The sequence below is a fragment of the Rhinatrema bivittatum genome, chromosome 3 (genome assembly GCF_901001135.1).
Source record: "Rhinatrema bivittatum chromosome 3, aRhiBiv1.1, whole genome shotgun sequence".
In the NCBI taxonomy this organism is placed as follows: domain Eukaryota; kingdom Metazoa; phylum Chordata; class Amphibia; order Gymnophiona; family Rhinatrematidae; genus Rhinatrema; species Rhinatrema bivittatum.
Window position 1 is genome coordinate 395,066,350 of NC_042617.1, and position 12,599 is coordinate 395,078,948.

General features: G+C 39.1%; 1 protein-coding gene across 3 annotated transcripts in view; it reads left to right on the forward strand.

The window, feature by feature from the left end:
- Window positions 1-12,599, forward strand: part of LMBRD1 (LMBR1 domain containing 1) — a 591,116-nt gene that overhangs the window by 382,900 nt on the left and 195,617 nt on the right. For all 3 annotated transcript variants that reach the window (XM_029595663.1, XM_029595662.1, XM_029595664.1), the window contains exon 12: window positions 4,686-4,790. In XM_029595663.1, the coding sequence (XP_029451523.1) occupies window positions 4,686-4,790 (105 nt within the window). The remainder of the gene's footprint in view (window positions 1-4,685; window positions 4,791-12,599) is intronic.

Genomic DNA, 12,599 nt, shown 5'->3' on the forward strand with positions numbered 1-12,599 from the left:
AGAGTGGTACTTCGTACACATCTAAAATTCCTTCCCAAGGTAGTTATGGAATTCCACTTGAACCAATCCATTGTTTTACCGACATTCTTTCCAAGGCCTCATTCTCATCAAGGAGAAAAAGGGCCTTACATACCTTGGATTGCAAGCGTGCTCTATCTTTCTACTTAAACTGCACTGCAGTCCACAGGAAATCCAATCAACTCTTTGTATCTTATGACCCAAACAAGCCAGGCAAAGCAGTGGGTAAACATACTCTATCCAACTGGCTAGCAGATTGCATACAATTTTGTTATGAGAAGGCAGGCCTTCCTCTCCAAGGGCGAGTAAAAGCACATTCAGTAAGAGCAATGTCAACCTCAGTGGCACACTATCGCTCAGTGCCAATACTTGACATATGTAAAGCAGCAACATGGAGTTCTCTTCACACCTTTGCAGCTCATTACTGTTTAGATAAACAAGGACGACAAGATTCAACCTCTGGACAATCTGTCTTAAAAAACTTGTTTCCAGTTTAAACTCAACTCCTTCTACATCCGACCTGCTGTGATCTTCGGCTGACTCATTTCAACAATAATGCTTCAGTAGTTATTTACTACAAAATGACTCAGCCTATAGCTTGCTAATCACCCATATGTGAGGACTAGCATCCTGCTTGTCCTGGGATAAAGCAAAATTGCTTACCTTGTAATAGGTGTTATCCCAGGACAGCAGATGTAGTCCTCACAGAACTCACCTGCCACCCTGCGGAGTTGGGCCTCATAATTTATTATTTTATTTTTTGCTAAAGCTCATTGCTACAATACGAGACTGAAGAGAGACACCTGTAGCAGAGAATATCATAGCATGCTGGGCATGCTCAGTGGCCTCACTGGGCCAGTCAAAAGTTTCTAGAAACTTTGACAGAAAGTTTTCCCACACTAGGGCTCAGTTAGTGATGTCACCCATATGTGAGGACTACATCCTGCTGTCCTGGGATAACACCTATTACAAGGTAAGCAATTTTGCTTTCTACTCATTTCTGTCTGACAGATAGCAATCTACTTTTAGCTGACACTTCTTCAGCATCCTGTATGTTAAAATGTGGGGTTTTTCAGGGCTCCATACTGTCACCAGTAGTTTTCAACATATACCTGTGATCTCTAGCACAGTTGATCTGAATCTTTGATATAAAAGCCTACATCTATGTAGATGATGTCCAGCTTGTACTACCAATAGAAATGGATCCATCAACAGTTATAAAAAGAAAAGAAAACTAAATACATGCCTCACAGCTATCCAAGAATGGATTAACAAGAAATTCCATCTGAATCTCTAGAAAATGGAGGTTCTCTGGATAAAAATCCTGCATGGATAAGATCCTGATTTGACAATCCTATTCAGAACATATGAGATCCCGCTAAAAAAGGCAAAGAGACTCAAATTCTTGCTGGACTCAGAATTAACCATGCTCTCTCACTAGTGCCAACAACAGAGCTGTCTCTTTCAATTATGTAACATACGAAGACTATACCCTCATCAAGAAGATGAACCTAATCTCAGTATTCCATGCTACAGTCATTTCACAGCTGGATTACTTTAGCATACTATATAAGGGTCTAACCGATAAGGTCCTCTACAAACTCCAGATAATATAAAATTATACTACATGACCTGTAGAATGATGCAGGCTGCATGATCATATCACACCTGTTCTTCACAAAATACTCTGGCAATAGATCCAAATTCAAGTAATGGAAACAAAAAAAAAACAAGGTGAAGGAGAAGCCTTGTGGTTAGACCAGTGGGCTTAGAACCATAGAAGACATGGTTCAAATATTGATTCTTCCATAGATGTTCCTTGGGCAAGTAACTTCACCTCCAGTGCCTCAAGTACACCTTAGGTTGTAAGTCCACTTAGATAGGGAAATAACTATGGTACCTGAACTATAATCTGTGTGAGCTTGTATTTGGAAAAGGTGGGTAAATAAAAAAACAAATTTCCAAATCCAAGACCTCAACACTGATTTACAAAGTACTTAGAGGAAGCAAACTTATTGACTTGAAAGAAAGACTGCTTTCAGCTATTGAGATCCTTATTTGGAGCATCCATAACTTTGTCCACAGAAGACATAAATAGAATACATCTTTTTGGGGAGTAAGGAACTTTCTCCTAGAATAGATTTACCAAATACATGTCTAATTCACACTTCAGGAATCAAGTAAAAGCCTGACTCTTCCAACTAGGCCTTTAATGCCATACCATGTTTTCCTCAACCCTAGAAAGCAGCTGAATCCTGCCCCCCCCCCCCCCCCACATGCACTGAATTAAACTGACTGTGATAAAATGCCAGGCACCATTTTGAGTGTCCTGAACTTGATGCAACAACCTTTTGTTGGTCATTGTTTCTTTATTTCAAGTTTAGTCCTTACTATGCACCTTCTTCAGACCAATATTGCTAAGCGCTACTGATCTCTGCTTGTATACTGGCATTCCAATATGTTGTAGCTCACCTTGTGTGAATTTCTTATTCAAATAATAAATAAGAGTTTACAAATTGCTTTCCTCTCTATGAAGCTAAGCAGCAACATTTTGTCTCCATTTCTAAGTCAAATTAGTTTGTTTTCCTTATTGGGATCAAGTTTCATTCAAAAAAGCCACAGAACTAGAATCAGGAATAGCAGAAAACAATTGCAGCAGTGTTTGGTTTTCTTTTGTGTAGTAGAGGACCCTGTAATCAGTAGGGCCCAAGGGATCACATATTATTTGACATATCTAGTATGTCCATAGAGAATGATACAGGTAATACAATATGTGAGATGCCATTTTTGATAACTTAAGGGCTTGGTTTACCTATTAGGGACTCAGAAAAATTTCAGACAGAAAGATATTCATTTCTGCAGACTGTATCTAAAATGGGACAGAGAGGCAGGATGGAGGCGGTCCAGAGAAGGGCAACAAAAATGGTGGGGGGGGGGGGTCTCCATCAAATGAGTTATGAGGAGAGGTTGAAAGATCTACATATGTATACCCTTGAAGAGAGGAGGTGCAGGGGAAATATGATACAGACTTTGATACCTGAAAGGTTTTAATGATGCATAATCCACAAACCTTTTCCATTGGAAAGAAATCAGTAGAACTAGGGGTCACAAAATGAAACTCCAGGGAGGACGACTCTGAACCAATGTCAGGAAATATTTCTTCACAGAGATGATGAGGGATGCCTGGAATGCCCTTCCAGAGGAGGTGATGAAGACAAAAATAGTGAAAGAATTCAAAGGAGCACTGTGGATCCCTAAAGGCTAGAGAATAGAAAAGAAGGAAACAGTGCTTGGGTGGGGTAATTTGCTGGTACGGTAGTTACTACCCTTAATCAATAAGCCTTCATACTGTTGATACAATTCCATCATTGCTCTCTGCTTCAACGGCAGGGGGAAAGGGGGAATTGGATTCAGAGAGCAACCAACAAGGACCCCAACTTTTACGGTCTGGGAAACAAGCATGGGGGTAACTTGCTAATGCAGCTGTTACGTCCCTTAACCAATAACCTTAAACTTTTGATGCAACTCCAACATTGCTCTCTGCTTCAACAGCAAGAAATAATGGGGAATTGGATTCCGACAACGACCAACAAGAGCCCTGACTTTTCCTGTCTGGGGAAACTGATAAGTATGGGAGTAATCTGCATGGCACAACAGATACTACCATACACTTGCTGGGCAGAATGGATGCACCATTTGGTCTTTTTCTGCCACTCTTTCTATATTTCTGTGTTTCTATATATTAGCTTCAGCAAATAAAAATAATTGTTTAAAATATGTAAGACAGTTTGAAAGCCCTGGGTACCCTAGTAAAACGAAATAAACTCCTTTTGAGTGAGAGTTATGTCCACCTCTACTTGGAATTGCATTATCAGCTTCATTATAATATCCATGCTGCCCATTATCCCCATACTGATATGCAGAGTCATTCTCCTGATATCAAGAGCATTCAGATTTGAACAGAGCATGCTTATTGTATGATAGCTTGAACTAAGGACAAGAACCCCAAACCATTTGTCTACATTACAATCATCTTACCTCATATATACACCCAACAGTTTATATACACAGATTCATAGGAAAAAATGCTTATTCTTTTCAAAATCCTGCAGAACAACCTCTAGAACTTAACTGTACTAATTTTTTTCTCATCCAGATAATAGAGATTTTTTATTTTCTTTAATCCTGTCATGCTTCGCATGGACTTCTAATAGTGATGGTATATGTAAGCACTTTTGAACATGTTTAAATGAGCCAATGTGGGGAAACATTTTTGGTTTATTTCCTTTAGTTCATTTGCTAGGATGCAGAAGTTCATCTGTCCATTTCAGGGTGCTAATAAGGGAAACTATTCTACTTACTGGGAAAGAGATAATGATGATCATGCATATGTAGTTTTGATGCAAGATAATTCTAAAAAGGAACAGAAAGTTGAGATATAAAGCTTTCTCCTAATACAATAGGGTATTTGAGCTACAATTGTTTTTTACATAATTAAATATTTCTATTCACAAACATATAAATTTTAACTAAATATTTTTAATTCACAAACTTTAAGTTAAGCTCAGTGTGCTAACATGCATTGTCATTACTTAATATCTCTTTTACAAATTGATTTTTTCATTTCCTTTTCAAACAAGTATTTTAATATGTATATTGTCTTTCAGATTTTTCCTCTCGATTGTGTCTTAATTACAACAATTATAATATATTTCATCTTCACTTCAATGGCAGGGATTCGAAACATGGGAATATGGTTCTTTTGGATAAGGGTATGTACATTAATTTTGTGTGTTTTTTTTTTATTTATATAGCATTTTATAGAAACATACATGTTCCTTTATTCTAGATATAAGTACTGGTGCAGAAGATTAATGAATTGCATAATATGAATAATATACTAACATAAAGTTCCATATTATGTCAAAACATATGGTAGAAGTGTTGTCACCAGCAAAGATGACCACTTAAATTATCTTCTTTTTCTTTTCGCTAACAATCAAAAATTGTTTTTTAATGACTCTGTAGCATTGCTGTTTACTATGATGCAGAAAACCTGCATTTGATTCCCAGGCCTGCCTATCTTTCCAGGCCAACTGGGGGTGGGGATGCTGTGAAAGCAGCCTTTAAAGCCCCAAGTTACCTGAATCTTAGCTGTTGCTAAATAATGACACCTATTGGCCAGATCTAGGATGCAGTATACTAGATTCCAGAGTGAATCGCCTTCTGTCACCTGGAAAAGGACTGTTAGTGTAACGACTATGTAGATTATAAATGTCCATGCAAATGGAAGCCCAATATAGTAACATATTAATGTTGACAGATAAAGAACCAAATGGTCCTGTAAGCAAGTTTAGGGTGCAGGGACCTGTCTGCTACTGGACACTTCCAGTTCACCCGCCACTTCACAGTCCTAAGCTCAGGAAAAAAAAACATGTTCTCCTCAGAAATAGACTTTTATTTATCAGATTTGTCAGGATTTAGCATTTCTTAAAATAACAATTCCCATCTCAAACATCCTGGCCACTAAGCACCAGTTATGCCTAAAGAAAGTTCTGTACCATGGGTAGTACCAACATGCCATAAACCTTAGTCTGCTTGATATAGTAATAGATATGGCTAACTTACTCCTGATCCCAATTTCAGGCGATATCCCTCTGTTCATCTCTGAAGCAGATGCTGGATGAAGGTCTGGAGAATATGTGCAGGGAAGGAGACTTGCTTCCTGGGCTTGGTACCCAGCAGAGCTGGTAGTGATTTGGGAAGGAGACTTGTTCAGGCTCTGGCACTTGCCGAGCTGTCTGGGGCTTGCTCTTGCTCCTCACCATCTCAGACTCTGTGTTACTCATCACACCTGAGCAGGGTGTCGTCTCTCTCTAGTCTCCTCTCCCCAGTCTCCTGGCCACACCTAGTCTTCTCCCTCCTCGATAGCAGGGGGTGCTTGTCTGCTTCAGACTCCCCTTTTCACTCTTCTGGTTCCCTTTCTTTCAGGGGTCCCTTCTCTGGTTTCAGGATCACTTTTCTGATTTCGCTCTCAGGGGTCACTCGTTGCAGGTCTCTTCCCCCTCCCTATTTCTTCGTGGGGGGGGAGGTACTGCCACGTCTGTGTGCCAAGCTGTTATGCCAGAGTGTTTTTCTCCATCTCAGACTGGCCCCTCTTCTTCCAAGGGTGGGGATCTTTCTGACCTCTGAACTTGCTTGGCCAGTCCATGACTCCTGCTTATGAGCTTAAGCTGTTACATTGTCTCTCTGTCGTCTTTTTATTTACACAGGCACTTACAAACAGGCAGATCTGGATAAAGTATTCTTCAGTGTAAAGTTGTTTTTTGGGGGTTTTTTGTTTGTTTTTGTTTTTTTTTTTTAAGTTCATCTGGCTAAAGTTTATTTCCTTGAGCTGTGACAGTGCTTTTGGGACCTGTCAGTATTTGACTGCATACTTCTTTGGTTCTTATGATTCATATGTGGTGTTTTCAGTGGTAAAACATGGGATATCTCCCTACAATCCAGCCAGTCTGTCTAGCAAGTTAAGGGTAATGACTGCTTTTCCATGCAGGTTATCCCCATGTCTTTAGTTAAGGGTAGTAATGGCTGCTCTGTGCCCCCATACAGAAATGTTACATCTAAAGTCAACAAAAATACTCTATTCATTTCCATCTGCTAACTACTAGGGACACTCTGTGTTTATCCCATGCCCTTTTGAATTCCATTACCATTCTCTTCCCTTTTGGGAGGGCATTCAATGAATCCACTACCCTTTCTATGAGAGAATATTTTCTGACAATTTTCCTGAGTTCTAACCCCTTGAAATTTCATATCACTCCATTTTCTTCAGCATCCTTTCTATCAGAAGAGGTCTGATTGTTGTACATCTTAATACCTTTCAGGTATTTAAAAGTTAGCATCCTATTTTCCCTGTCTCTCTTCTCCTCCAGCATATACATATTTAGGTCCTAAAATCTCATCTCAAGACATTCGGTGTAGACCCTACACTATTTTGGTTGTCTTTCTCTGGACCACTTCCATCCTGCCCCTATCCTTTTTGAGATATGATCACCAATGACCTAGCACTTCCTTTTTCCTGCTGGCTATGCTCCTCTCTAAGCAGCCTGTCATACCTCTGGCCTTAGTCACTGCCTTGTCACATTGCTTTGCTATCTTCAGATCATCAGACACCATCACCCCAAAGGGTCTCTTCTGGTCCATGCACATCAGTTTTCTGCTTCTAATCATATATATAGCTCCTTTGGATTACTGTATCCCATATTCATAACCCTGCACTTCTTGGCATTGATTGCTAGCTGGAAAGCCTTTGACCACTCCTCATGCTTTCTTATGTTGCTTCTCATTCTCACTGCTCCTGGGTTCATTTCAATAGGAACTTGTGTCTTTGTCCTGCTTTTGAGAAACCAACTGTAACATAGCTACAAAAAACACAAATTAAAATGTGAACTTTGAATAGCAATCTGGGTAAGAAATGTAAGTTCCTGTGATCAACTTGCCCAGTATGTGCTGACATGGCAGAATCCAACTTGGTAGAAAATGACATGCAGAATCCAACTTAGTAGAAAATAACTGCATTCCTGTGACCAGAGCATATAATAGTTGATCTCAGATTTATAAGGGCATTTTTCTAAAAAACCCTCCATTAAGTTTGTTATAGTTCTCAAAGAGAAAATACAAGCATAGTTTCCTTCTGAAAATTGCATAGGGAAAATGTTCCTGAACAGATTTTTACCACCTAATACTGTGGCTGCTTTTTACCTTGAAAATATTTGTAGTTATGAAAATGCAAAAATGTACATTATCCCCCACCCCCGCCTCTGACCTAACCCAGCTTCCAAGTTCAACTACTTTTTGGTTGTATTTGATTTCCAGATTAGGCTTTCTGCTTCCCAGGCCAGCCAGAGCTGGGAGTGCTTTAGAGGTAGCATTAGTCAATGATCTCACAGCACTCATGCACTACTAATCATTCAACTAAAATAGGTAGTGAATCTTCAATGAAGATACCTTCGCTAAATTCCAACAGTGTTTTATTCAGACAGGTAATCAAAACATATAACTTACTGATTTCAGTCTTGAGTGAGAGGGAAGAGAGATTGATCTCAGGTTCAGAGCACTAACTCTAGAGTTGAAATAGCTGTTGTAGGAATTGTACTGGAAAATTTAAGTACACTTATTGTGTGCACTTATTGTATCTATATGTATGGTAAAAAGGAAATGCCTTTTGAAGGAACGGGTTAGATGAGAGGCAACTTTCTTCTTTCTCTCAGAAAGCCTCTCACTGAAAACCTCCCAGTAGGCATGAACCAGAATCTGAGCCAATAGGAAGAGCTTGACACACATTAAGGATAATTTGGTATTTAACATCAAATTAGAAGCATTGGAAAATGTTCCAGGGCCAAGAAGCTATACTGCTTTAACTTTCCTAAGACTAGACTGTTGTCACCTCTAGAACTTTCCAATAAATATCTGAGGGAAGTTTTCCAAATTGCAAATGTGGATGCCACTCAGGTATCCAGATACAATATAATGCAATTTGAAGTGTTGAATGAGAATTTGGAAGACAGGGCATTAGACAGTATTTCAACTATGGGTATCTTGTATGTGTCACCTTATTTGGAATCCTTGCTGGATGAGATTGCTATTAGGGCATATCTATTTGTTTCCTCCTGCTCCAAAATGGACAAAAAACTGGTTCTGTGGCTATATTTTAAGTTTAAAAATGTTTGTGGTCAAAAGGTGATGATGTTCCCTGGTCTGGCACAGGCTACTCCATGTAGGAGGAAGATTTTTCATGAGAGGGGAGCTCAAGTGATGGCAATTGATGCCACTTTCTTTTTGAAATTATCATGCAAATGTTTAGTCAATTTTCACAGAAACAAGCGCACTTGTTTTAGCTCTTCTCAGTTGGAAAACCTTTTGAGGGATATAATTTCTTGATTCTTTTTTTCTTGTTTAAGGGTAGTTGAGGTAATGGGATAATGAGCTAAGATATCACAGCTATTTAGGATAGTGATCTTATTTCTTGACTAAATGTTTGGTTTCTTAGCAACATAGAAACATGACAGCAGAAAATGTCCATATGGCCCATCTAGCCTGCCCATCCATCCAATTCATGTAGCCCTTATAATTCTCATTACTCCCCAAAGATCTCCTATATTTATCCCATGCTTTCTTGCATTTAGATACTGTTTTTATCTCTTCCACCTCCACTGGAAGGCTGTTTCATGCATCAACTACTCTCTGTGTATGACATTTTTTAAAGATTACTCCTTTCACCCTCATTCCATGAGCCCTCATTCTAGAGCCTCCATCCTGTTCAAAGAGGTTAGTCTCCTGTGCATGGAAGCCTTTGTGATATTTAAATGTCTCTATCATAGGTTGCCTATCTTGCCTTTCTTCCAAGGTATACATGTTTAGATCTTTGTCTGTCTTCATAAGCTTTAGGGCAAAGGCCACACTCATCATTTTAGTAGCCACAGACAGTATCAACTCCAATCAGTTTATATTCTTTTGAAGTTACGGTCTTAGAAATATTCACAGTATGGACCTATACAGGGGCAATATCATTTCCCTTTTTCTGCTGACCATTCTTTTTCCCTTTGCATCCAAGCTTCTTTCTGGCTTTTGATGTCACTTTATCCACCTGTTTGGCTACCTTAAAATCATCAAATGCAATCACCCCCAGATCCCACTCTTTTGTGCTTAGAAGAATTTCATCTTCAATACTATTCTTCTCACTTGAATTTTTGCATCCTAAATGCATAACTGCATTTTTAGCACTAAATTTTAGCTGCCAGTCTCTCGACCATGACTCGAGCTTTGTTTTCCCATACTTTCCTGCTGTCTGCCCTGTTGCAGATTTTGATATTATTGGCAAAAGGACCAACTGTTGAAAATAACTGGTCCCAGGACTAATCTCTGACACACGCCATTAGAAATACCCTCTCCTCCAAGTAAATTCCATTTACCACTACCTTTTGTTGTCTTCCACTCATCCAATTTCTAACCTAGTCACTCTAGGTTCCATACCAAGGGCGTTAAATTTATTTGTAAGTCTTCTGTATGATCCATGTCTAAGGCCTTACTGACATACAAGTACACTACGTCTAACACTATCCATTGTTCCGACTCTCTGATCACCCAGTCAAAGAAATTGATCAAATTCATCTGGTAAGGGTTTGTAAGCTTAAGCTGCAACTTATGTGCTGACATTTTTTCTCTTCTGCCCTGGCCAGAGAATGTTACAGAAAGTTATCACTTATTTTACCTTTACATGTGACCCGAATAGGCCAGAGATTCTAAAAGTACTGTTTGTCTCAGATAAGAAAACTTATTGTAAGGCATTTAGATTTACCATTAGGAATACTAACAATTTAGCCATCTCAGACAAGGAGTTTATATTAAAATCCTTACCATACAATATGCTTATGATGATTAGAGTTTAACAGATTAGGAACAAACATAACACCTCACATTAGCTTGGACTTGCTTGGAATTTTGCTGAAACACAAAATCTAGTTAACTACCCCAGGACCAGATTCAGAAGAAAACCCTTCTCATCACTCTGAATATTGTTTTTGTCTAAAAACATAAGAACATGCCATACTGGGTCAGACCAAGGGTCCATCAAGCCCAGCATACTGTTTCCAACAGTGGCCAATCCAGGCTATAAGTACCTGGCAAGTAGCCAAAAACTAACTCTATCCCAATCTACTGATGCTAGTAATAGCAGTGGCTATTTTCTAAGTCAACTTGATTAATAGCAGTTATTGGACTTCTCATGCAAGAACCTATCCAAACCTTTTTTGAACCCAGCTACACTAACTGCACTAACCACATCCTCTGGCAACAAATTCCAGAGCTTAATTGTGCATTGAGTGAAAAATAATTTTCTCCGATTCGTCTTAAATGTGCTACTTGCTAACTTCATGGAATGCCCCCTAGTCCTTCTATTATCCGAAAGTGTAAATAACCAAGTCACATCTACTCGTTCAAGACCTCTCATGATCTTAAAGACCTCTATCATATCCCCCCTCAGCCGTCTCTTCTCCAAGCTGAATAGCCCTAATCTCTTCAGCCTTTCCTCACAGGGGAGCTGTTCCATCCCCTTTATCATTTTGGTCGCCCTTCTCTTTACCTTCCCGATTGCAACTATATCTTTTTTGAGATGCGGTGACCAGAATTGTACACAGTATTCAAGATGCGGTCTCACCATGGAGCGATAAAGAGGCAGTATGACATTTTCCGTTTTATTAACCATTCCCTTCCTAATAATTCCTAACATTGTTTGCTTTTTTGACCTCTGCAGGATACTGAGCTGACTATTTCAAAATATTTTCCACTATGATGCCTAGATCTTTTTCCTGGATGGTAGCTCCTAATATGGAACCTAACATTGTGTAACTACAGCAAGGGTTATTTTTCCCTATATGCAGCACCTTGCACTTGTCCACATTAAATTTTATCTGCCATTTGGATGCTCAGTCTTCCAGTCTTGCAAGGTCCTCCTGTAATATATCACAAACCGCTTGTGATTTAACTACTCTGAATAATTTTGTATCATCTGCAAATTTGATAACCTCACTCGTCATTCTTTTCCAGATCATTTATAAATATATTGAAAAGCACCGGTCCAAGTGCAGATCCCTGAGGTACTCCACTGTTTACCCTTTTCCACTGAGAAAATTGACCAATAAATCCTACTCTGTTTCCTGTCTTTTAACCAGTTTGTGATCCACAAAAGGACATCACCTCCTACCCATGACTTTTTAGTTTTCTTAGAAGCCTCTCATGAGGGACTTTGTCAAACGCCTTCTGAAAATCCAAATACACTACATCTACTGGTTCACCTTTATGTAAATGTTTATTAACCCCTTCAAAAAAATGAAGCAGATTTGTTAGGCAAGACTTCCCTTGGGTAAATCCATGTTGGCTGAGTTCAGTTAAACCATGTCTTTCTATATGATCTACAATTTTGATCTTTAGAATAGTTTCCACTATTTTTCCCAGCATTGAAGTCAGGCTCACTGGTCTATAGTTTCCCGGATGCCCCTGGAGCCCTTTTTAAATATTGGTGTTACATTGGCCTCCCTCCAGTCTTCAGGTACAATGGATGATTTTAATGATAGGTTACATATTTTAACTAATTGATCAGAAATTTCATTTTTGAGTTCCTTAAGTACCCTAGGATGCATACCATCTGGTCCAGGTGATTTGTTACTCTTTAATTTGTCAATCTGGCCTACTACATCTTCCAGGTTTATAGTGATTTGGTTCAGTTTGTCTGACTCTCACCATTGAAAACCATCTCCGGAACTGGTATCTCTCCAACACCCTCATTAGTAAACACGGAAGCAAAGAAATAATTTAGTCTTTCTGCAATGGCCTTATCTTCCCTAAGATCCCCTTTAACCCCTCAGTCATCTAACGGTCCAACCGACTCCCTCACAGGTTTCTTGCTTCGGATATATTTAAAGTTTTTCTTATGAGTTTTTTCCTTTACAGCCAACTTCATTTCAAATTCTCTCGTTGCCTGTCTTATCAATGTTTTACACTTAACTTGACAATGCTTATTCTTT